Genomic DNA, 27,384 nt, shown 5'->3' with positions numbered 1-27,384 from the left:
CGTGACCGAGGTCTAGAGTTGGCCAAGATCTTTAGTCTCCGGTTAGTGGGGCCGGAGTATGTTTTGAGCTCTCATCTTCGGGATGCTCAGTTACTGGTCTCGGGAGATTTTCGGCTCTTTGAGGGATGGCCATTGCTCAGCTAGCTCTATTTTGACTGTTAGTAAGTGGGTGTGTGGAGTTTAACGACCACCTTCAAGCCCCGATGGGCGGGGACGTTCTTCTCCACTTTAGGCTCGGGCCGTGGACAGTCGAGACAGTTTGCTTGGTCGGTGATACGCTGCCGAGCTACGCGTCACAGGCTCATGCCATTCAAAGATCAGCCGAGTCAGTGTTGTGTGCTGAGCTAAGCGTGTGTTGTGTGGCGAGTGTTGCACGGCCTGTGATGTGTGGCGTGCATGATGTGTGATGCGCGGCGTGCATGATGGGAGAACAATTAAACTGTTCATCCGGATGATAGTTCACCTGCTAATGTTTTTAAACCCTAACTAGGGTTTGACTATAATACCACAAAAACTTACAACTAATCAACCAGATTCGGCTGTGTGATAACCTCTTTTATTATACCAGTTGATTGGCTGCAAGTCTTTCCGGTATCTAAGCTAACTTAATTAATATAAAGATGACAATGGTAGAAACCACGATCTAAGCTAATTCTTTCTTTTTCTTTACTTTAATAACACAAACACACAGAGATAAAGGAGATTTCAATATCTTCGAGCATCTAGTATGTATGTGCGGGTTCAACTATCAAATGGGATAAAATTTTCTCAAATTAGATTCAACAAAAGAATTGCACAAAATGGCAATACAGGCAGATTTTTATCCATTCTTATAGTTTGAGTTGTAGATTCTATAACAGGAGACAAATATTAAACAAAAAAAAAGGCTAGAGGGAGAGAGAACGAAGGGGATGGAAAGACGAAGAGAGAGGCTAAACGTGGATGGATCCGCCACTGCTATGGTGCGGCGGCGGTGATGAAACAAGGGCGAGAGGGAGAGAAAACGAAGGGGATGGAGAGAGAGGTCAGATGTGGAGGGGTTCGTTGCTTTGCAGCAGTGGCGGTGATGAAACAAGGGCAAGAGAGTGAGAGAGAAAGAGAGAGAGGTCATACGTGGAAGGGTCTTCCATCGCAACCACTACAACTTGCTGCAGTGGCGGTGATAAAACAGGGGCGAGATGAAAAGAGAACGAAGGGGACGGGGAGAGAGAGAGAGGCCAATATTGTAATGCATCTATTCAAAGCTCTCTCCTCAGATATGCATTTGTTCAAAGATCCTCCATACCTGCCCACCTCATCTCAGATGAAGGAACCCAGATCTGAACTGGGCAGTGAAGACAAACCAAAGAAGATGAAGAAGAATAAGAGGAGCTTTCAATTTGACATAAGGGTAAAACGGGCATTTCAATCCTTATATTAACGGTAATGGTAATTTTCCGAAATAATAATGATATTATAAGACAATAATGAAATAATAGGGGTATAAAACGATAAAGGTAGTTTAAAAAAATTGCCCAAAAAGAATTCCCCACTTTCTTCGGAAACAAGAAAAAGAGTCGGATGTTATAAATACTCGATCCAGCGCTCAGATCTCCTACATTGTTCATTGATTTCTCTTCTCTCGCCAGTCTCATCCTCATTGAATCTCGAAAATGAGTAACCAAGCTGAATCCTCTGACTCGTAATGACCTCCTACTCTGACCTCTACTTGTTTTCGCGATCGATTCGTCCCTTCCCCCTTTTTATTTCGTTATTTCGTTATTTTTTAGTTTTTTTTTTTTTTTGGATTTTGGTTGAATTTATCGGGTTCTGATTGTGGGTTTTTTGATTTGCAGTAAGGGAACCAAGAGGGATTTCAGTACTGCAATCCTGGAGCGTAAGAAATCTCCGAATCGGCTTATCGTCGATGAAGCAGTCAATGATGACAATTCGGTGGTCTCTTTGAATCCCGAGACAATGGAAAAGTTACAGCTTTTCCGTGGAGATACAATTCTCCTTAAGGTAAAATTTCTATCGAGCGTTCTGTTTTGTTTTGGTTCTTATAGAAGGTTGGGTTCTTTGTTGGTAGAAGTTTGGATTCGGAAGTTTATGTCATGTTTTTAAGGTTGAGAATGGTTAATGAGGGATAACGTGATTTTTATGTTAGGGCATTCAAAAAACTAGGGCTACTTGGGTTCGGCAGTTCTACCAGATTGGGTTGTGCTCGCCAATGTTGATTATAGGGGTCCATTGGGGTGAGATATTCTACCAGATTGGGTTGTGCTCGAGAAAGTTGATTATAGGGGTTCGTTGGGGTGAGATATTGGCTTAAGTATTGTGGTGGAATCATGTATAGTTCTTAAGATCTATGGTGAAGGAGTTTCTTTTAGGGTTTTCGGAAATTTCTATTAATTCTTTGTTCTCGTCCTCTGATTCTGTTAGTTTTGACATCATGGAAACATATAAAAGATGACATCATGGAAGGGTTTCAAAGCAGTGAGGTCTTTGCATCTTCAAATGTAACGTCTTTCAATAGTCACATTGTAGGTTTCCAGAATTCTTTTGGCATTTAGTTGGTCTGGACAAAACACCTGTACCTAAAAGTTAAAGATTTTCAGCATAATAGTCTATAGATATGGTAGTCCAGCTCTGTTAGGGATGGTGAGCTTTCTTTCAATTTAGCTTCAGGAATGTGGGATTGAGAATCATGGTAATTAGCTGTGTATTTGTTTGTTTATGTTTTTAGGGTAAGAAAAGACGGGATACAATCTGCATTGCCCTTGCTGATGACACATGTGAGGAACCAAAGATCAGGATGAATAAAGTTGTTAGGTCAAACCTGAGAGTCAGGCTCGGTGATGTTGTTTCTGTGCACCAATGCCCTGATGTCAAATATGGGAAGCGTGTGCACATACTGCCTGTGGATGATACCATCGAAGGCGTCACTGGAAATCTGTTTGATGCATATCTGAAGCGTGAGTTTCTGAACTGCTAGCAAAATAACTGTTTTTTCTTCCTGTTCTCTTGAGTGCATGTCATTTACCTGCTTTTATTTGTCTTACCTGTGACTATGAAATTCTAGACACATTTACATTTTTCTAATAGAATCATGCTTATGAGAAGCTTCTTTTATGCCTAGTTTGACAAAAGAACTAGATTTGTAAGACTTTTGAGGGATGTGTAGTTTAACTACAAGGTAGTTTTTGCAGTGAACTATTTTAGTAATCTCTCCTGTTCTGGGCATGCATTACGTACAATGTGCATGCACATGTGATTTTTCTAGTGCGATGTTAAATTGACTCTCTATCAGGAAATTTTATCATATTTGATTTTGAACAGAACTTCTATTTGAAAGCAGATAATTTAGTTTCTTGCTATCCCTGATTATTATATTAGATATTGACAGTCATAAAGAAAAGTTGTTGATAGGAAGCCTTTCTCTTCTTAACCATTTTAGTGCTTAGTCCGTCTGCCTGTCTTTCTTGAGAAAAACCAGAAACATGAAGCTCCTGTCATGTTCTGCTTTGTCACAAAGAAAAAAAAAGGATTTTTCTGGTTAACTTGGTTCTTCAAAGTGAAAAAGAAAGTTTATTTTCTCTTCTGATTTGAGTGATTACATTTGCAGCTTATTTCTTGGAAGCATATCGTCCGGTCAGGAAAGGGGATCTCTTCCTTGTTAGAGGTGGAATGAGGAGTGTTGAATTTAAGGTTATTGAGACTGACCCAGCAGAGTATTGTGTGGTTGCTCCAGACACAGAGATCTTTTGTGAGGGAGAGCCAGTAAGGAGGGAGGATGAAGATAGGTTGGATGAAGTAGGTTATGATGATGTTGGTGGAGTCAGAAAGCAGATGGCTCAAATACGAGAGCTAGTGGAACTTCCACTAAGACACCCACAGCTTTTCAAATCTATTGGTGTGAAGCCACCAAAAGGAATTTTGTTGTATGGCCCTCCAGGTTCTGGGAAGACATTGATAGCTAGGGCTGTTGCTAATGAGACTGGTGCTTTCTTCTTCTGTATTAATGGTCCAGAAATTATGTCAAAATTAGCTGGAGAGAGTGAAAGTAATCTCAGGAAGGCATTTGAAGAAGCTGAAAAGAATGCACCCTCTATTATCTTTATTGATGAAATTGATTCCATAGCTCCAAAACGAGAGAAAACAAATGGAGAAGTGGAACGGCGGATTGTTTCTCAGCTCTTGACACTTATGGATGGATTGAAGTCCCGTGCTCATGTTATTGTTATTGGGGCTACAAATCGGCCTAACAGCATTGACCCAGCTTTGAGAAGGTTTGGAAGGTTCGATAGGGAAATTGATATTGGGGTTCCAGATGAAGTTGGACGATTAGAGGTTCTTCGTATTCACACAAAGAACATGAAACTCTCTGAAGATGTATGCCAATGACTAAACCTTGTATCTGCTTGAGTATGTATCTTTCCTTGTTCATATCTGTCAGCGGTTCTATTTAGTTATTGTTATGGTTCCTCCGTGCAGGTTGATTTGGAAAGGATTGCCAAGGATACACACGGATATGTTGGTGCTGACCTTGCAGCTCTGTGCACTGAAGCTGCTCTTCAGTGCATCAGAGAAAAGATGGATGTGATCGATTTGGAAGATGAATCAATAGATGCTGAGATTCTCAACTCAATGGCTGTTACAGATGAGCACTTCAAGACTGCTCTTGGATCAAGCAATCCCTCAGCTCTTCGTGAAACAGTGAGTACAGAGTTTCTAAATGACTTGGGATTTCTGCTTTGAGGTATATATTCTTCTTTCAGATTGTTTTTGGAAGTACCTTAACCTGATTGTTTGATGGGCAGGTTGTTGAAGTACCTAATGTCAGCTGGGACGACATTGGTGGCCTTGAAAATGTCAAGAGGGAGCTCCAAGAGGTAGCGATAAGTCAAATAGCAGGCCTACATTTGTTTCCTTTTGCAATTGCACTCTAGGGTTCTTATTTATACTTTGTTTTTTTTTTTTTAATGTTCTATTTGTTTTGCAGACCGTTCAATATCCTGTGGAGCATCCTGAGAAGTTTGAGAAGTTTGGTATGTCTCCTTCCAAAGGAGTCCTTTTCTATGGTCCCCCTGGTTGTGGGAAAACACTTCTTGCCAAAGCAATTGCAAATGAATGCCAAGCAAACTTCATCAGTGTCAAGGGTCCTGAGTTGCTCACAATGTGGTTTGGGGAGAGTGAGGCCAATGTACGAGAGATCTTTGACAAGGCTCGTCAATCTGCACCCTGTGTCCTCTTTTTTGATGAGCTCGATTCAATTGCTACACAGGTTAGGGTTTCCCTCACTAAATGTCCTTGATTTGTTATGCTTTGTTTAGGCTCGTTTCCTAATTCTTTGATTATAACTGGCAGAGGGGAAGCAGTGTTGGGGATGCAGGAGGTGCTGCTGATAGGGTTCTGAACCAACTTCTGACCGAAATGGATGGCATGTCAGCAAAGAAAACAGTCTTCATAATTGGTGCCACCAACAGGCCTGATATTATTGATCCTGCACTCCTCAGGCCAGGTCGTCTTGACCAGTTGATCTACATCCCTCTGCCTGATGAGACCTCTCGCCACCAGATTTTCAAGGCCTGTCTGAGAAAATCACCTGTTTCAAAAGATGTGGACTTGAAGGCTCTTGCGAAGTACACACAAGGTTTTAGTGGAGCTGATATTACAGAGATATGCCAGCGGGCATGCAAGTATGCCATTAGAGAGAACATTGAGAAAGTAAGCTCATTCATCACTCTGCATGTATGTGCACATGGATTTTTGTTTGACAAAGGCATGCTCAAATTTGCAATTTGGATGGCCTTTCATGATGTCAATCCCTTATAGTCTCTATAGAAGGGTTTCAAATGGGGCTCTATTCCAATCCAGATTGATAATAATACTCCTATCTGTAACTCAAATGGGTTTTATTCATGCAGGATATAGAAAGGGAGAGGAGGAGAAGGGAGAACCCTGAGGCAATGGAAGAGGACGTGGAGGATGAAGTGGCAGAGATCAAGGCAGCTCACTTTGAGGAGTCAATGAAATATGCACGCAGGAGTGTAAGTGATGCTGATATCCGCAAGTATCAGGCATTTGCTCAGACATTGCAGCAATCAAGGGGTTTTGGCAGTGAGTTCCGTTTTTCGGAAGCTGGAACTGGTGGTGCTACTGGGTCTGACCCATTTGCAGCTTCTGCTGGTGGTGGGGCTGATGACGACGATCTTTACAGTTAGATACTCACACTCTGTTTCATTTACAAGTTCAATTACTCAAACGTTATGTATACCTGTTGTTTCCCTGGAATCTGAAGGATGGTTGATGGGAGGTGGTAAAGCTTTTATTGGATGGTTAGGTTAGATTGGGCATTGGGTGATGATGTAGGCTCCAGTTTAATACTTTTTATTTTGTTATTTTTATTTAAGAGGAACAACCATGTAGGCTCCAGTTTAATACTTTTTATTTTGTTATTTTTATATTTTTATTTAAGAGGAACAACCATGTAGACGAGGGAATTCAGATTTCAGAACGGCCATTTCATTAAGGGGTCCATCTTCTATCCCGAATTCAATCAACATTCTCGCCTCAGAAAAAAAATTATTTGGTATATATTTCTTTTAATTTTCTGGTAAAATTAGCTGTTATCTTTTTCCTTCCCTTTCGAGTGACAACGGTGGTGTTTCAGAGTTGTAATGGTTGTTTTCTTCTTCCTCCCTTTTATCATCATCAATTATTCTGTTCATTTTTCTTTTCTTTACTGTTGTAAACACCCCCTAACAGTGGTACGTACATTTGAAGTTTTTATTTTAGGGACGTGGTTGCTGATGATGATCTTTTTTTTCTTTTTCTTTTTCTTTTTTTTTTTTTATTTCCTTTTGGTAGTGATTATGAGATTTTCCTCATTGATTGAATTACTCTTTGTTTGCGCCTATTTTCTCATTGTAAAAGTCTTGCAAAATGTTGCAATTAATTTCTTACGAGCAAGGTTCACAATATCAATACATATTGGCCCGAGTGTACCGGGGTTTTGACCGATTCAGGAGGTTGATGTACCTTCAACCGATAATATGCTTCTTCCGGCATATCGATGTTTTGAACCTTGCTTACTAGTGTTCTTTTGTAAAAAACTAAAAATTGATTTCTTCCCATTTCCTTGTTAGGGGTGCATGCCGGGAAGATAGAGAGAGAGGGGCAGGCTGTTGCCTATGGGGAAGAAAATAACAACAGGAGAGGAAAGAGGAAGGGAGATGAAGGGTAAAAATGGGGTTATGAGAAAAAGCTAATAGGCATGTGAAGTCACCCTAAATGTTTTATGTGTGACATGTACAACATAGATTGATATCGATACCATTAATTAGGCATCAATACATATATTTTCGATGTGTATGTTACTATGTTATACATAAGTCACATTTAATAATAATCAAAAGAAATTTTATAATTAATTTATACAAATAAGGCATTGTAAAATAATTAAATATAATAAAATTATAAAAAATCATTAAAGCGAATAAAAAATAATTTAAGCAAATCTAATATATCAAAATAATTATTAATTATTAATATATATATATATATATATAAAAGAATATTCTAATAGATTTAATAAAAAATAAATCATATAAGCCCCCACCCCTACCGACATATCAACATATATTGAAGCTCACCCACCCTTTTTTTTTCTTTGAAACTGGTTAGAGGGGTCGATCTAAAGTTGGTCTACCCCCTGAACTAGGTCACACTCCAATATGACCTTTATAGGGGCGTATCATTAAGCCCCCGATAGGTACCCTGTACTTTAGGCTGAATGCCAATTTAGTACCCGAATTTTAAAATGCGACAATCTAGTATCCAAACTTTCATTTTGCAACAATTTAGTACCCGACGTTAACTCATCGTCAGTCAGTACTATCATGTGATATTCGGTGTGGGTTAAATAGTTTTGAAATACCAAAACAAACCTTTATGAAAAATTTAGACCACTTTACCCTTTTCCCTTCCTATTTCCCTAATCCCCTTTTCTCTTCAATCTAGGTTGAAAGAACGAGAGAAGAGAGGAGACTTCACTCAACTCCCCTTTAGTCTTCAATCTAGGTTGAATGAACGAGAGAGGAGAGGAGACTTCACTCAACTCCGACCTTTCTCTTCATTTCGAGCACGCCCATTTCATCCATTTTTCTTCAAATTTGGTTGAATAAACAACAAAGGAGAGGAGACTCGGTTGTTCACGTGCATCCCCTAAAGGATGTATCAAACCATGTCTCCTCTCTTCTCTCTTCAAACTCGGTTGTTCACAATCAACATGCCTGAGGAAACTATTGTTGCTTAATGGAAGAAGAAGAAGAAGACGAATCAGGAAATTCGATACACATGGAAGTAGAAGCAGAGCTGGCAACTGAGCTACTAGCACTCGCAGTTGCTGTTATGGTTGTTGAGAGCATCAATCTATACTCCTCCTCCATCCTCTCCAACATCCCCTTCGACAATACTTCCATCTTCCTCCTCAGATTCTCCACCTGCAAGGAATTCTTTCTTATCAAAATCAATAAATTAATTCAAATCAAGTATTTATCATTAATGGAGATCGACCATAGAGTACATTAAGAACAAAAAGCTGCTTACTTGAAGCATTGCAAATGGAAATGAATAGAAGAATAATCAACTAGTGTAGAAGGAGAACTGATAAGAAAAACAAAGTTAGACAAAGGAAGCTGTTTAGAATTAATAATGAATCTTACATCTACGAACCAAGACTTTCTATCTGAAACAAAGCACTCCTTGGTCCTACAATTCTTACTGATCATCAAACTGGCTTCTGCAATTTCTTGAATCTCCTTCACACATTCTTCCTCCGGTATTCATCTAGTTTTTCTAGTTGTCTTTGAAGAACTGCTTCTTGCTTATAGAAATTAATACACTTGTGGAACTCGAAATTCTTAATGCATGAGCTTCTCTGGAGCTCTTCCAGTTTCTCCTTCAGATCTTTGATTTCCTCTTCCAACATAACACTGACGTTTTTTCCTTCATACAACTTCTTTTTTCCTATGAAAGAAAGAAGCCAATCAAAAACATTGGAAATGGATTCAATCGAGGTAGAAAATAAGTGCAAGATTTAAACAATGAGATACAAACAACGATGAGAAAAAAGGCGAAAAGAGATCAATGATTCTACTGCAGATCGAAGTGTATGCTCCATCTAAACGCGATTCTTCTCCATCTTTTTCAACGCAACCTCTCTTTTGTTTCTCATAAAATTACACTTCTCGTCTTCAAAGTCCCTACTACATCTCCGACTATCCATCATCTCTGTATACTCGAAGTCATCAACTCTTTCTCTCGTCTCATGATATCCAATGTTCAAGAGAACAATAGGAACAATGGGATAGAAAGCTTGCTCTTGATCAAGCAGATTTTCAAGTGTTCCATACTTGTTAAGGTGAGAATCTGATTCCTTAATGCTGATCGATTTTTCCTTTGAGTTGTCTAGTGGTAGCTCTCCAGTGAGTTCTTCTGGGTAGGTGGAGGATTGTAGAGCTAGGAGGTGACGGAGGATGCCATTTTAGTCTCCGTGTTCTTGACATTTTCCTTCTCGCAGTTGTTCATGTGCAGCCCCTGAACGAGAGAAGATAGGAGACTTTTCTGAACTCCCCTTTAGAGTTCAATCTGGGTTGAACGAACGAGAGAGAGAGGAGACTTCACTCAACTCCGACCTTTCTCTTCATTTCAAGCATGCCCATTCCATCCCTTTCTCTTCAAACTCGGTTGAAGAAATGACTGAGGTGACACAACAAGAGTCGTCTTCTTCGGTAACAGCTGAATAAAAAAGAAGACACAACAATGTTCCAATGACGACAACAAGAGTTGTCGTCTCTGGCAACGGCACTTGTTTCTTCGATTTCAACTTTTCTGGCATCGCGTTCAAGTGTCAATTTCAACTTTTTCGGCAGTGCATTCGCTTGACATCATCGGCATGAGGAGCTGGTTTTTGGAATCTCAAGTAACTACAAGTGTAAACAGTGGTTCCCATGCATTGGTTGAAATATCTAATGGGTAATTAAGTCTTTTTGTCTTCTAACTGACAGTGAGTTGATGTCGTGTACTAAATCGTCACAAAATGAAAGTTTGGGTACTAGATTGTCGCGTTTTAAAGTTCGGGTACTAAATTGACACTTGGCCTAAAGTACAAGCTTCCTATTCTAAGAATTGATTGCAGCTCAACTCAAAAGTACAACATTAACTTGAACAAAGAACAATTATACATGATGATAAATTAGTTACAGTAACCAGACAATGACCACTAACCGTAAAGTAACTATTATCTAGATATTAACTAAATGCTGAGGTGGAAAACTGAAAGAAGATTAAATGCCTTGTTGGTCATCTGTGCTATTACGTCCCCTTAAATTGAGCTCTCCATTAGAACCCATAATTTGGAGCGAAAATGAGTGCGGGGAAGCACTTTAGTGAGAATATTTGAAAGTTGATCTTTAGTAGAAATATATTTGACATCCAAATTATGACTGGCCACCTTGTCACGAACAAAATGAAAATCCACTTCTAAATGTTCGGTTATGGAGTGGAAGATAGGTTTAGTAGTCAGGTGGGGGGCTCCTACATTATCACACCACAAAATGGGAGGTGTGGGGATTGAATCCATGTTAATTCAGCTGCTGCGGTGGCAAGAGAGTGGTATTCCGCTCCAGTAGAAGATTTGGCAATAATGCGTTGCTTACGAGAAGCCTAGGAAAAATGATTGAGCCCGATAAAGATAGCGTAACCACTAGTGGATTTGTGATCATCAAGGTTTCCACCCCAATCCACATCCGAATAAGCAGAGAGTTGGAGAGTAGAGGAAGGTTGAAACTAAAGCCCAAATGTCAAGGTGGAGTTAAGATAGCGAAGCAACCTTTTTTATGGCAGTCCAATGTTCTATAGTGGTCTATGCATGAATTGTGAGTCCCGATTAACTACAAAGGCAATATCGGGACAAGTAACTGTTAAGTATTGCAACATACAACAATGCTCCTGAAAGTAGATGGATCTAGAAGAGCAGAACCATATGTAGATGAAAGTGTAGTTGATGGAGACATGGGTGTTGATACTCCCTTGGATTCTAGCATCTTAGATTGCATAAGAATATCCAAGATGTATTTATGTTGATGAAGAAGAATACCTTTGGAGTTGTATGAGACTTCAACACCAAGAAAATAATGTAAATTGCCCAAGTCACCTAAAAGAAAGGTGGATGCTAATGAGTTAATGAGATTTTGGACTGCATCATTGTTATTGCCAACAACTAGTAAATCATTTACTAGAAAATAAATGATGAGATTGTCATTTCGGTAAATGAATAAGGAAGAATTGGTTTTGGAGCCAATAAATCCCAGTCCAAGAAAGAAGCCACTGAGGTGTTGAAACCAAGCTCGGGGGGCTTGTTTCAAACCATACAATGAGCGTTTGAGGAGGCATACATGAGATGGGTTATGAGAACCAACCAATCCCGGGGGTTGTGTCATAAAAACCTCTTCCTCTAAATATCCATGTAAGAAAGCATTGGAAATGTCTAACTGTCGAATTTTCCAATGAGAAGAAATGGCAAGTGGGAGAATTAATCAATTGGTTGTAGGTTTCACAACGGGGCTAAAAGTTTCTTTGAAATCAACTCCAGCACGTTGGTGAAAGCCCTTAGCCAGCAAGCGTGCTTTGTAGCATTCAACACTCCCATTAGGGTGACGTTTAATTTTGAAGACCCAACGACAATCAACCACATTCTGCCTGGGGCATGGTGGAACTAAGACCCAAGTTCCATTTTTTATAAGTGCATTAAATTCATCAGTCATGGCTTGACAACACTTAGTATCCTTGGCAGCTTCTGTAAAACAAGTGGGTTTAGCTTCTTGAGTAGTGCAAGCTCCTGAGAATATGACTTTAGCACGCCAAGTCCCATTACAGGAACCGGTAACCATGTGATGCCGAGGTTGTGGTGTTGGTGGTATTGTAGATGGCACAAAATCAACAGAAGAGGGAGATGTGTTTATCAAGGGATGATCATCATGTGATGAGGAACATGGAGATGTATCTCTTTGTTGTTGAAGAATAGATGAAGAAGAACGAAGAGTAGTAGCTGGGTTGGAGATAGGAAAGATAAAAGTAACTGAATCAATTGGTGTAGAAAAACCATTAGGAGGTGGTGCTCTTGCACAAGGAAAAGAGTATTCATAAAAAATTGCATGTCGAGAGATATACATGCGTTTTGAAGATAGTTGATAACTCAAATAACCCTTATGTGAAGGGTTTTATCCTGAAAAGAGACATGCAAGGGAGCGGGTATCCAATTTATTCTTGCTATATGGTCTCAGCCATGGATAAACAGTGCAACCAAAGATCTTGAGAAATCTATAATTTGGAATCTCAGAGAACAACTTCTCATATGGTGAGAAATAATGCAGTAACTTTGTAGGCAACCAATTGATAAGAGAAACTGCTACTTTAAAGGCATAACTCCAGAAAATAGAAGGCATGGAGGCTTGTTGTAGGAGATCTAAACCTGTTTCAACCACATGACGATGTTTATGCTCTACAGCCCCATTTTGGTCATGGGTATGAGGGCAAGAAACCCTATGCAATATACCATTGTTAGCCAAATAGTTGGAAAGAGTCTGATACTCCCCTCCCCAGTGTGATGGAACTGCTTTGATCTTACAACTAAAATAATTTTCAACCAGTTTTTGAAAGGTAATGAAGACATGAGTCACATTAGATTTACGACGAATAGTGAAAGCTATCCATAGAAAAAATTGGGTCTGTTATAGATGAGCAGTTCAAGACTATTCTTGAATCAAGCAATCCCTCACCTCTTTGTGAAACAGTGAGTATTGATTTTTTAAATGACTTGGGGTTTCTACTTTGAGGTATATATTCTTATTTTAGTGAAATCCATCCATTGAATAGTTATCCACAAACAACACATAATAGTGAAAGCCATCCATAGAAGAAACTGGGGCTGGTCCCCAAACATCAGTAAAAATTAATTGTAATGGCATAATACTCAGTGAATTACTAGAAGGAAGAGACAATATTTGACTTTTACTAGTGTGGCAAACTTCACAAAGAGAATGATCACACTTATTTACATATGGTAAATGATGACAATGAAGAACACTTTTGATTGTATTAGTTGTTGCATGACCAAGTCGATAGTGCTAATGTTGAAGACTAACACATTCTCCTGTCATAGCATATTTATTTGATGATGGTTGTGTGATCTTGTCTACTGAGAGCTGATAAAGACCATTCTTACTCGGGGTGTGAGCTAGTTTCTTCCCTGTCTCCCAATCCTTAATCACAAAATAAGTTGGATGAAATTCAAAACACACATTATTGTCATAGGTAAATTAAATTGATGGACAGATAAAAGCTTTTTCTTGATTTCAGGAACCAAGAGAATGTCTTTCATAAGAAAGGATGATGAGAAGAAGAAAATTCAGAGGAACCAGTATGAGATATCTTCAAACTTGCTCCATTACCGACAAAAATTTGCTCAGGGCCTTGATATTCTGAATGGATAGAAAGATTGTTCGGTGATCGGAGGCTCCAGAATTAGGATACCAGACATGACTGGAGGAATTGTAATGAGTAGTGGCCAAATTGGATTGCATATCACCTAAGAAGGCGTGGTTATAACATTGAGGGCAATACACAACAAGGTGCCCGGGCTGCCTGCAAAGTTGACAAAATATATGACGTGGGAAGTAACCATCATTATTTCCCTTTCCATTCTTGTTAGTGGTGCCACGCCCTTGACCCCTGTGCTTATTTAGGGATCCAAAATGATTATAATTTGGCTGACGGTAAGAATTACCTTGTGGTGGTTTACCTCTATTCTTAGAGCTATTGGTTCCACTCCCTTGTTGAGTTTTAGTTGCAACATTCACAGATACAGTAGAAAGATCAGATGGAGTTTGCAAGTCATTTTGTCGAATCTCTTGACTTGTGATCATACCACAAAAATCATCAAATGTAAGTATGTCAGTACTGGTTGAAACTATACTTGTGGTAGTGGAGTTTCGTTTAGCCATTGAAAACTATGAATTAGGTTAATGCTTTGATACTACCTAAGAATTTATTGCAGTTCAACTCAAAAGTTCAACATTAACTTTAACAAAGAACGATTATACATGGTGACAAATTAGTTACAGTAACCAACAATAACCACTAACCGCAAAGTAATTATTATCTAGATAATAACTAAATACTGAGGTGGAAAACTAAAAGAAGATGAAATGCCTTGTTGGTCATCTGTGCTATTACCTATCTGGAATTTTCTCTTCTTTTTAACATCTGTTTGACATCATTGCCATTGCTCCAAAAAATGGTGCCACATCGAAAAAAATGGTGCTCCAGGAAATAGGCATTTGTTTGGAACCATTTTCCCATAAAAACGGTGCTCCAATCCACGCCTTGGAAACTAAGAAGGCATGGCTTGGAGCAACACCAAATTTGGCGTTTCTTGGAGCTGCAGCTCGTTGTTGCTAACAAGGATGTGAGGTGGTAGTGATGTGGCACTGGATAATGGGTACCGGTGCTGAGGAAATGTCCTGGAGCATTGGTACCAAATAGAAAAAGTTGTTGTTGCTCTAAGAAATGTCCTACCTGGCTGCAACGATTCCAAACAAAAAAAAAAGATACCGTTTTCTGAGAAAACAGTGCTTCCAACTCACACATCAGCAACACCATGTATCTGTAGCATCAATGCTAAACATATACTTGATATAGTGATTATGAGCTTTTCCTTCGTGATTGAATTACTCTTTGTTTGCCCTTATTTTCTCCTTGTAAAATTTCTTGCAAAATCTTGCAATTAATTTCTTACGAGCAAGGTTCAAAATATCGATATGTATCGGTCCCTACAGAGGATGTATCAGGGTTTTAACCAGTTTAGGGAATGGATGGATCTTAAACCAGTCCTTCTGAATCGAATTTGAAAAAAAAAAATAAAAAATAAAAAACTACCGATATTTTGAACCTTGCTTACGAGTGCTCCTTGTGAAAAACTAAAAAGTGATGTCTTCCCATTTCCTTTTTTAATTCTTGGGGTGCATGCAGAGAAGAGAGAGAGAGAGAAAGGCTATATTGCCTATGGGGATGAAAATAAAAACAGGAGAGGAGAGAGGAAAGAGGAAGGGAGAAGAAGGGTAAACAGGTGATGTCACCCTAAATATTTTTTGTGTACATAAATTGATATCGATACTATTGATTAGGCATCAATACATATATTTTCAGTGTGTATGCTATAATAATAAAATTATAAAAATTATTAAAGATAATAAAGAATAATTTAAGCAAATCTAATATATAAAAATAATTATTAATTATTAGTATATATATAATATTCTAATAGATTTAATAAAAAATAAATCAAATAAGCCCCCGCGGCCCTACCCCTACCGACATATCGGCCTATATTGAAGGATGGATTTAAGGCTGGTCTATCCCTGAACCAGGTCACATTCCGATACCACCCTTGTAGGGGCGTATCATTAAGCGCCTGATATGTATCAAATTTTGAACCTTGGTAGTAGTGTCTTTGTGAAATAAAACTGAAAAATGGGGCATTAGTGTCCATTTTTCTCAAAGAGAATAGCGTAATCAAGTTCCATGATTTAATTACAACTCCTTTCCAATTAATGTGACTCACAGTCTACTTAAATGGGTTGGATCTGATGGATACATTTCTACCATTATTACAGTGCAGTTCAACTGCCAGTCTGCCGCCATTAAAGAAATGATAGTTAACATTTCAATTTTCAACACGTGAAACCCATACAGTAGGACGAGAAAACCTTGCTTCCACATGTTCGACATAATGTCTGAGACGACCTCGGAGCCTTTCTAACAACGTAATTTTTTATATGCGACAAGTGAGGTGGCAGCCCAAATGGATCGTTCGATTCCTTTCCTCCGTGGCACCAGTCATACCATGAGGTTACGTCCCTGCCACGTTATCAAGACGTGTCCCTTTAACAGCCTTGAAATGTCAACTTAAGTGGTCCAATACATAGACGTGTCCCTTTCCTCCGGTTTTTAAAACCATGTTTTCAATGCACTGTTGACTCGATTAATTGAACTGTTTGAACCATCGTCTGACTTTGATTTCGGGTCTAAAACCCATTAGTTGATAAAAAATGTTGATCTAGTAAAAATGATTAACCTCGGTAGTTCAATTGTTTACCCATTTTGACCTGCTCGAGTCATGGGTTAGGGATTTCACTCCCATGTTTGATTAAGGTGCTATAAACTCTTTTTTGAGTCTCAAATTATAATTTTTAATATTTTTTATAAATAAAAAAATTAACACTAAATTAAAAATAAAGTGATAATTTTATATATATACTGCATCTCAAAAATAATTATATATTTTTTAATGATAAAATATTTGTTTATACATACTTATACATGTTTATATATATATTTCATTATTTATATATTGGTTTGATGATGTGGATCGGTCTGACCTGTTTGACCTAGACGAGACGAATTGATGACCCGCAACCCAGAGAAAAAAGAAGATCAGCCTCTGAACTGGTACAGTTTGGATCCAAAATTCCAAATACATGCCACAATCCATTGATATTCAACCTTTTGTTGCATTGATTTGTTTAGGCTCTGTTCGGAAGGAGAACAAATACAAATGTGCAGAATGCAAAACCTTATATTTTATATGTATTTGCATTGTACATATTTGCATTTATACTCTTTCTAAATTCAGTCTTGACAAAAAAAAAAGGTTTTATTATAATGCTGAAAAAATATAATATTAAAAAAATTTACAACCAATAAACCAACATCATAAAAAAAGTAACCAAACATATGACTTTTCATCAAAATTCACGCGGGGTTGTGATTGGTTAAAGCGCATCATAGATTTTTCCAAAATAGAAAGTCCAATATTTAAGCTGTTTTGGACTTTGGAGTGACCTAATTATTGTACACAATACCTTTATTAGTGGTAATTTAGTATTGATTATTTTGTGGCCTCTCTCTCACTCTCTCTATATACATGTAAGTGGCTCAGTTAGTATTGATTATTTTGTGGCCTCTCTCTCTACACATGTAGGTGATTCAATTTTTGGTTGACGTGCAACCCATTTAACCCACCTTTTTCACGTGATGAACTAAAATATGAATCATTCATTGGGTGGATCTATGGGTTAAGGGGTATCCAACTGTCAATTGGATCGACTTTAAATGGATTGGCTGGACCACATGGAGTCATCTTCTCACGGGACAGTTCAGATCTTCGTAGAAATGCCAACGGGTCAGATTTGGTACAGGTCTGGATCATCCCAAACTCGAACCGACCCAACTAAATGAACTTGGGTACTAAACCCGTTTTACCTATATTTAACCAAGGCTATATGTATAAATGTTTCATGATATCAAAGAATTTCGACCAATCAAAAGCCCCCATGAATTGCAATATGCTAGCGGGATACCCCTGGTTGTAGCTAGGGGTGGCAATTTCATATCCAACCTATTGAACCCACCCAATCTGCTCAATCCTATCGATTTATTTAACGGGTTGCAAATGGATTGAATCACTTGTTGGGTTTTAATTTAAACTGGGTTGGGTCAGGTTGTAGGTGTTCATTGAGTTAACTCTGCTGGTGGATGATTTGGTATTAACATAAGGGAAAATTCCTTTATCACTACCCTATATTTTGGCTTGAGTGACAATTTGGTACTTGAACTTACTGAAACTTTTGAAATGCAACAATCTAGTACCTACTGTTAATGGACTGTCAGTTATGTATATCACGTGACCTCATGTGTGATTTAAGACTTTTAAAAATGTCAAAATTACCTTTAGAAATAAAATCCACTGTTCATCATCTTCTTCCTCAAGAAGATGAAACAGAACCAAAGCTCTCAACAGTCCAGACCGTCGTTTCATGACAAAAACACCCTTGATTGATGAATTGAATTCACACTATTATCACGGATGAATTACCTCAATGGTTATGGGTGTGAATACGAACAAATTGGTGAGGTTGAAGGTGAAGGAAGAGATCAGAAACCCAAGCTGATATCTTTCTGCTGCGAGGTCTCTATCTATTGAGTATTTCTTTTTGGTTTTTTGTGCTATTCTACATTTGCTGTTTGAGTTAACCTGTATTCGTTGTTCAGAAAACTCCAACCATTAATGGGAAGATAAAGTCTTCTTGTGATTGTGGCTTTGGATCTGCAAGGCAAACCCAAGGCACGAGGCTGTCTTCTTCTTCCATGCGAATCTTCTTCTTCATATGGACAAAAATTCTAAAGCCCTCATGTTCTCATCTCTGTTCTCAAATTCAGGCCTTGCTCCCTCAAATCAATAACAATTGTAGTTTACCCCTGTTTTGGCAGGCCAAATGGAAAAATAAAATAGAGAACTATAGAACAAATAAGATCTCAATATCAAATGAACTGTTCATGAGGTGCTCTGTTCTATCATAGTTTCTTTTTCGTCATCGACTTTGCTACTTGCATCGGATTAAATTAGGGGAAATGATAAGTGAGAATCAGATTTTAGTATTGGTAGGAGATGCCTTGGCCTTAGGCTTCTTCAGTCTAGGCAATTCTACCAAGCGATATCTCCGTATATGGTACAATAATATTTTCATGTCGGTTCTGCAAGTTTTCGGCTCAGGAGTAGATCCTGAGCGAAGTCAAGTGGCAGATGCATCAATACTGAGGTGAGGAGCTAAGCATAAACATGACTCGCCACAGCCTGGGTGGTGCGCTAGCAATGCTGAGTGCTTATGACATAGAAGAGACAGGTGTAAACGTGACGGAGGTCGGCCAAGCAGTTCTGGTGACGGTTTTCTCATTCTTGGGACTGAGAGTCGGGAATGTGAGCTTCAAGGTGTGGGTGGAGAGGTTGGGGGTGAAAGTGTTGAGGGTGGTGAACGCTCATGACACGGTGCCAAAGGTTTCATGTATACTGTTCAACGAGCACGTGCCAGAGTTGGTTCACCGGATGGCGCAGTGGTTGCCATGGTGTTACATGTCGTTGTTTTGATTTTAGCAGATGGTTGATAAAGAAAATTAGATGACACTTGAAGGGCATTTGTGTATTTTTACATGCCACTTAGCGGCTGATTAACAGCAGATAATAGATTATCGCATTTCGAAAGTTTGGATACTAGAATGTTGCATTTTAAAGTTCAGGGACCAAATTGTCACTCAAGCCAATGTACAGGGTACTGATCGAAAATTTTTCTTTTAACATAATAAAATATAAAACTAGATAAGATTTGAGGAAGTTTATAAAAAATGGACGTATCTTTCATATTATTTATTCATCATATTAAACCAAAATAAATGTGATAAAAAAGAATTAATTTTATCTACTTTTAATCATGTTAGATAAAATTAAATGACACACCACAATAGAATCATTTTAAAAAGAATTTGAACAAAAAATATTCAAATGAAAGACGAATAATTTTACCATTAGGCTATATCTTGATTAGTTGATAGAATAGGTTAGTTTTGACTTCTTTATGAAACTAGAACTTTTTAAAATGTTAGTGTGTTGTATTGGATCAAACGTGGATTTGGATTGAACCTAATCCATTTCACATCTAAATGGGTCATTATGACCTGGTAGGTTAGATGATTTGGGTTGAAGTTTGACTAAAGTCCGTCCAATTTCCATCCATAGTTATGGCTTGGGGGATGGATTACCCCCATTGTGCAGCTCCATGGAGAAAAAAAAGCCCCTATAAATTTGAATAGATACAATCCGCGAGGTTGCCACTTTTATGATAGCTTTTTAGATACCATGCCTTTATAAATAGAATCATCAATTTTACATCGTTAAAGAGCTGAACCCGATCCAAAACCTGATTAGGGATGATCCAAACCTAAGCTGATGGGTTGAGTCAATGTGGGTTTATCACTTAACCCGATTCAAACATAATCGGTTCAGCTTGGCTCGAATTCATTCTAGGTTCAACTATACATGAAGATATGATATCACAAAATCTTAGGGCCAATCAATTGGTATCATAAAAGAGGTGATCGATCAGGTGGTATTAATCAAAATTCATGGAGTGTTTTGATTGGTCAAAACTTTTCCCTCTTTCTTTGTTTAAATAAAAAAGAAGCTTGTATTATTTATTTATTTTAATCAATTTAAAAAAGACAGCACTTGACATGACCACTTCTAGTTGATGAATAATCTCTTAAATGGAGCATTTTAAAACCAAAATTTGGTTATTTGGACTGAAACAATTTAAACGAAAACTTTGTTATTTTTGTTTTCAAACAGTATAATGACAAAATTTAAATATTTAGAAATCTATAATAAATAAATAATACCGTTTAAAAACCAGAATTTTAGTTGTTTGTAATATTTGAAATTTCCATTAAAAAGGTATATTGAAATATTTCAACATAGACCAGATCATTCAGAAATTTTGGCTAAAATAGATCTTGTTTAACATTTCAAAATTTCATGAATTAAAAAAAAAAAAAGAAGGGTAACCTCTAAAAAAAACCCTATACCATGGGTGTGTGTGTGTCACTTTTTATTACCTAAACTAAAAAATAAAAAATAAAAACAAAAAAACTTCTTCACTAGCCTTCTATCAGGTAAATGGATGGAAATGGTCACGTATGCATCATGTGACCTATTAAATTTTACAAAATACCCAAACTACTCTTATAAAAGGACTTGTTTTCTACTCTGCTTCTTCTGCTTCTTCAGTGGTGAGTGTCTTTTGTTCTAAGGAAACCCTAGGTTCTTTTATTTTATTGAGTTTGATAATTATAAAACTCTTAATGCAACAAGTGTGAAACAAAGGGGTTAATTCAGTCATTTTACTTTTGCAGTTAACACTGCTTTTAACTTGTGAAAATTTGGGAGCAGGAGGGTTGTTTGGGGGATTCCCCAGAAAAAAAAAATTATAACCATGCCTCCCCTTATACAAAAACTTAAAATAATTTAACCCTTGATTTCCTTCACTCAGGTGAAACCTATGATTAGACATATCTAACTTTTTCTTGAAGTATGTCGTTTCAAGTTCCCCACATGCCTGTAGGGCGAAGAACACAAGACTTTCATATAAACTCATATACAAAATAATTATAAGCTTATAATTTGAATAAACTGATTAAAATAAAAAGAATTTGCTTAAAGAGAACCTTCATAACAGTCCACTAGTTGTATCATCTATATGTTGTCCACAGACTTATTGGTCTATGCCTTCGAATTCATGAACAATTGCAGGTGTCATATGCCCTACCAATCGACAAGCTTGACTATCCAACTCATAATGGGAACTTGAAAAGCTACAGAAGAGAATGGTTAATTTGGAAAACTACAGAAGAAAAAAGGTTAATTGCTTTGCAACATACCCACAAGTTGTTTGGTGTTGATAAATAATTTCATAGTAAGCCAAAGCCTTACAATTCTTCCATGTTCAACCTAGCATGGCTACACCTTGTTTTCTGTCTGCCCTTTTTATTTGGCAAGCTTCAGTTAGGAATGTTATGTTCTTTCCTTGTATTCCACCGCAGACCTTGGACCTCTTAACATCTGGTCTGGAATGTAAGATTGTAATGGCTATTGTGGAGGCATATATTATATATGAATGCCCCACTTCGACCAAGAGGCTTCATTGTATGCAGAAAAAAACATATATACCAAATGGACATTTTTTTCTGTCCACTAGCACTGCATAGAATGGAATGGTGAAACAGGATTCATATAGCCGATCCCATATAGTTAGGGTAAGGTTGTCGATAATCCAATAGTTTAGTTGGTCATTCGACACCCCTCTATTCGAAGAACGGATTCAAGTTCCCGGAATGATAGATTCTCCGCGTCGTAAATGTCAGTGGGCCAGTATGTTCTTCTTTGATGTATCATTAATCATGCTAGATGGGTCTAGCACTCTGCCCCTATGGGGGCCAAAGCTGCATCAAATACACCAAAAAAAGAAAGAAAAGATTGTCATGTGTGAAAAGCTTAAATTTTTCTATTTGGGGTGATGACAATCATGAGTGTTAACATATCAAAGAAGAAAACTGCCTGGATCAGAGGTTGAATGGTTCAACCAAGCAGTTATCCTGGCAAGATGGTCCAAACCATAAAAAATAAAAATAAAACCCTAGAACTGATCATGTTTTGAGCATCTTCTTCTTCTTCTACCTTAACTTGTAAGTTTGATAAATTAATTAAAAACAAAAGAAAAAAATCCATAACTATACACGTGTGTTTTACTATAATTGCTATTGCCTAATTTCAACAAGGAAGGCAGTATTTATTACCTCTTCTCAAAGGCAAGCATAGTGCAAGAGATGGTGACTGACGTCTCCTGTTGGTGATATGTGTGACTGTTGTGCTTATGAAGACAATTTATTTGTAGGCATTTGGAGCTATCCATTAGACTAACCCACACAATAGGGGACAACCCCACATGAAGCTTTGTGAGCCATTTCCTCTGCAATTTCTATCATTTTGTACACTTTCTAGTTCTGGTGTATGTGTGTTTGAGAGAGAGTATGGCCCCCTCCTCTCTTTGATGGCAAGCTTACCTTTCCTAGATGGACTCCCACTGGTGAGACCAAGTTCCCAACCAATCAAACTGACAGAAAAAATATAAATCATGAAAGGGGTTTGATCTTCTCTACAGTTGGGTTTTTGGAGACATGGTTGGCTGTCAGAAATAGCAAAATTCTTCTTTAGGAGGCCCAGATCCAATTCCTAAGCAAGGGGTATATAGGGAAAGCAAATTGGGTTGCCCCATGTGAAGAATTTCAACCACATTGGGCTCAGGTTTCAAAGTTTAACCAATTGCCAACACAATCCGGCCCAAGTTGCACCCCCATCAAGAGGCAATGGGATTATGATGATGTTGAAATAAAGAAGGGGTCTTTCACTTCTTAAAGCTTGGGAGTTATTGATCTAGGTGGGCCAATACATGTGATTCATCCAAATGGGTGTGGACTTGTGGCCTTTGTGGCCTTGATGGAATGATTGAAGACATAAAAAATGACCCCTTCTGGTTTAGACAAGTGTAATTTGTGGATCGAAAGCCGCGACGGGTCACATAATATATCAAATCAAAAGACTCAATAAGCACTACGTGTTTCAAAACCCTTGGTTAAAACCCTTAACACCCCTGGTTAAAAGTTGAGCTTTTGATTTATGGCCAACTTCAACTACCAATAATTTCTTTTGAAAGTAGAATTGAAAGTTGTGACAGAAAAACAATTTTGATGTATTTGTAGGGTAGAGCCCATCTGTGATTGATTTCATACTATTTTTGATAGCTATAGACTTTTTAAATGGGGAAAGTACCAACCTTACTAGGACTACTCAAACTATTACTTAGCTGGTGTGTTCTCCACTGTGAATTGTTTTTCATGTTGCAAGTTTTAAACATAAAACAAAACCACATATTCTTGGTTATGTATGTGTTTTTTTTTTCAAAACTGAAATCAAAAGCATGTTTTTAGGGTTCTATTTTGAAGTACATACATGCTTTCATGTGATAATATCATGTTTGTAATTTCTGTACTATAAAAATTGTTTATGATTTAGAAATAATCATTTTGATGGTTTCAAAAACATGTATTATTTTTTGAAACAAAACCAATTTATTTTTGCTTTTCGAAACAAAAACACAGTTCACGGACATGTTTTAGGTGATGTTGCAATTTCAAAAACAAAAAAAAAAAATCATGCATATTGTAGAACACTCCCTTAATTTAAGAAAGATTAGGTGAAATAATCTCTCTATTCTAACTCAGATCATCATCCATAGAAGGAATATGTTCCAAAAGAAAATGCATGAATAAGATGGTCAGAAGTCATCTGCTTTTACTGACTTTTGCTGTACAGCTCCCTTCGAGTATGTTGGTTTGATATAATATAAAAGAGAATAAAAGAAAAAAGAGGGAAAGTAAAAAGTTTTTAATGAATTTTGTGAAAAATATGGAAGTGCAAATTGATTTATTTTCTATTGACTTTAATCGTATTTTATTTGTTGTAAAATAAAACCTGAAGTAATGTATTCCAAAGCAAAACTGAATCAGAATTTGCACTCCCATGTAAACCAAGAGAGAAACTTCCCCTCAATTTTCTGTTTTTCTCTTGTTTTGTATCATACCAAACACAGCCTTAGATTATCCATCCCCATCCGACCTTCATCCCTTAACTACGTAATGGGTTGGCAAATCATGGGGTCTTAAGAATGTTAATTGTGGGTCCCAAAGACCCCGAAAATAATTTGATTGAGGCCTAAGTCTGAAAACAAAAAGCCAAGCATGAAATTGTTCATCAACTGCCATTGTACAAATGGATTGGACTCTTCACTCTTGCCGGATAAGAGCCGGATAGATCCGGAGCAGATCCAAATTCGAATCATAGCCGGATTTATTTGCCATCCGATAACCAAGCTCTCTTCCTGAGATGCATTAGCCATATTGTAATCGGATCGGGTCATCAGAGTGGACCAAGTCCATGAACACTTGCTGGACAACAGGTCCCAACTCATTTGACTATTCACTGCTATTATACAAGATCCTGTTGTATTGTACCCACTAAGCACAAGCAGACCCTATGGACGACCAGAAAACCCAGAGATTTTTGGGACACACTGACAGACTGGGGCTTTGACAGGTGAAAAGCCGTGTCGGATCAGTGGGTTGATTTGGGCCAGTGAGGTCCATGCTCTAGGGCATGCAATAGTTTCAAGTTCTGACTAGGGCAGAATTTGGAACCTTCAAATTCTTACATTTCTTGCAGAATCAGAATTCCGGGGAATTGAGGTGGGATGGTCAAAGATCAATGGCTGTGATGCTTCCAGGAGTAATATACTAAGCCCCAGAGGATCATTGCTCCCACTAGAAGTCTGGAACAGGAAGAACAGTATTTGAGCAAGTGGGTGGTGAGGAAAAAAACCCTAAAAATGAGATTGAGTGGAGGTCCAGAGTCCAGAGTCCAGAGTCCAGAGTCCTTTCATCTTTCATCTTTTTACTTTCTTTCTGAAAACTCACTGCTTTTCCCCTTTTCAAACAGTCAATAAGGGCTAAGGGCATCTCCACACGTGCATGTCCACGTGGGAGGTGAGGGACCTCAACTGAGCCAAACACTGCCCCAACAATATTGTCCTTGGTCCTTGCTCCTTACCTTTATGTATATGTACCCCAGTACCCACGATGCCCAAATCCACACAAAACCCCCCTTCTCAGCCCCCTGACCCCTCCACCCCCCCTGCCATGGATGTGACACCATTACCCCCTTCTTTCAACTCTGTCAGTACCCGCACGTGTCAGCCACCACTGCCACCCGTGTCAGCCCTTAAATTCCGGGCCCCACATTTACCAGATTACCCCTGACTTTCCTAACTCTGTTTTGTTTTGGCAGAAGCCCACAGACCCACCTTTTCCCCCCCTCCTGTTCCTGTCCACCCCTCCACTGCTCACCACTTTACTTGCTAAATTGTCTCACACACTCGTTTAATTAAAGGGTCCCCCACATTAGGGGCCACCTCTCTGCCATCAGATTGGAATCTATCCAAATCCCTGATGGGATGAATGGTCCTGATCCTACAGGCCTTATCCCAATTATTTCAGCCCAATCTCTTCTGGGCTTCTGCCATTCAAAGTCCGAATCATGTATTGCAGGCCGTATCAGTTAACAGGTTTCACACCACCCAGACCCAGAGCCGTAAACGCTACGCGTTAAAGGTTTAGAATAACATATATACACACTTTTCCCATACGCACATAAAAGGTCAGTCAGTCAGGGGTTGTTTTGTAATTTATGGCGGAATCAGAGGTCAATAGTTTTGACTGTTGGGACTGGGCCCACGGTTGTTGAAAGAAAGCAAAGGACTGTAAGAGAGAGGGCCGCACGAGGGGGAGAGGGAGCACTCACGGTGAGCTGTGATCTGGTACTATATCACGCTCTTCCAAGGATTCTCGCTGTCGGCTCACGTTAGCTTGATCCCGCATCTAGAAACCGATATTTTTCAATTCCCATCTTTTTGTCGCGATATATTCGGATTTTTCGCCGCCACGTTTCGGATCATCTCGGGAGACTGGAAACACAGGCAGTGGCAGCGGCAAGCGCCAGCGCACCCTCGACTCGGTACCAGCCACCCGCCCAGTCGACTCGGGCGATTCCGGTTCAACCATTCTCTTCTGCCAATTTTCGTTGCACCTTCTTCCGGCAGAAGAGTCAACTGGCAGGGTTAATTATTAACACGCTTTAATCCTAAAGAGGGAAAAAAGGGAGATGCTCGTGTGTGACCCATGAGCTCCACAATCTGGACCGTTGATTGGTGTAGGCAAAACCGGGGGTGCAGATTTGATTCAAGGATTCTAATTAAACCGGTGAACAGGGGAACAAGGACGTGGATGGAGATAATAAAGTTAAGATTGTACGTTGACGATGGGTCCCGCCACTGCTGCAAAGGCCTGGATTGACTAATAGGACCACACGTATGGTGTGGGCTTAGGTTGCACTCTATAAATCCTCAATTAAATCAGATGATGGATCAAGATGGAACTTGGAAGAGAAGCATATATCTTAGTTAATGCGGTTGATCACATCTTAACACCATGATTTCTCCCCAACTCGTGTTCATGTTCATTCAGTCTATCGAATTTCTCCCTCAACACCCTCCACAAAATCAGTACTGATTTCATTTATTATCAAATGAACGAATTCTACGAAAAAAAGCTATTACGGGAGTGAGTAATCGATAGTGGAGCACCATCCTTCTTTTTATGGAAAAAATTGCAGGAATTGACGCCATGAGATCATGAAGCAGAAGCAGAAAGCGAAGAGGATGATGAGTAACACCAACTCCTTGACTCAAGAGAACAATCAGAGATTTACACTTTATTCCCAGGAATCTCTCCTGGGCAACCAAAAATAACCCAGTAGAGTAGAGTACTTCCACAGATCAGATAAAGTATCCAAGAAAAGAAGAAACAAATCAAAGAACCCAGTTGGAGAAGATGAAAAGATTAATAATATACACCAAGCAAAAGCTGCAAAACCCACTTCCAGAATTCCATCAAAGCCAGTCCAAGAAGGAAACCAGTGTTTCCCAAAGCTAAATAACCAACATATATATAACAATTGCTAATGAAGAGAACACTAAATCTGAATCTGAAACATAACCTCCTCCTCAAGCTAGAATCTATGTAAGAAACAGAAAATTAACAGACATTTTCTTATGCATCTATCTCAAAATGAGCTACATTTTCTCACAGCAGCTCTCTCTCTCTCTCTTTCTCTCTCTCTCTCTCTCTTTGCTGGTGTATAATATATACACTCCTGATGATGACGATGATGGTGATAGTCCTATATTAAATATTTGAAATGTTAAACGAGCAGTGAGTCGAGTGATG

General features: G+C 38.5%; 1 protein-coding gene and 1 pseudogene across 1 annotated transcript; both read left to right on the top strand.

The window, feature by feature from the left end:
• Positions 1 to 1,511: 1,511 nt before the first annotated feature.
• On the top strand, positions 1,512 to 6,601 carry LOC104586338 (cell division cycle protein 48 homolog). The gene is made up of 9 exons (XM_010243530.3): positions 1,512 to 1,681; positions 1,836 to 2,001; positions 2,726 to 2,954; positions 3,605 to 4,371; positions 4,474 to 4,695; positions 4,800 to 4,871; positions 4,982 to 5,263; positions 5,347 to 5,706; positions 5,907 to 6,601. The coding sequence occupies exons 1-9, from the start codon at positions 1,653 to 1,655 to the stop codon at positions 6,201 to 6,203; spliced, it is 2,424 nt and encodes an 807-aa protein (XP_010241832.2). The 5' UTR covers positions 1,512 to 1,652; the 3' UTR covers positions 6,204 to 6,601.
• A 12,120-nt stretch (positions 6,602 to 18,721) lies between these two features.
• Positions 18,722 to 19,027, top strand: LOC148802230 (phospholipase A1-Igamma1, chloroplastic pseudogene; annotated as a pseudogene).
• Positions 19,028 to 27,384: the final 8,357 nt, after the last annotated feature.

This window comes from Nelumbo nucifera, chromosome 2 (assembly GCF_055504915.1).
Source record: "Nelumbo nucifera cultivar China Antique chromosome 2, China Antique-T2T, whole genome shotgun sequence".
In the NCBI taxonomy this organism is placed as follows: domain Eukaryota; kingdom Viridiplantae; phylum Streptophyta; class Magnoliopsida; order Proteales; family Nelumbonaceae; genus Nelumbo; species Nelumbo nucifera.
The sequence above is the reverse complement of the archived record's forward strand: the minus strand, read 5'-3'. Positions and strand labels throughout refer to the sequence as shown.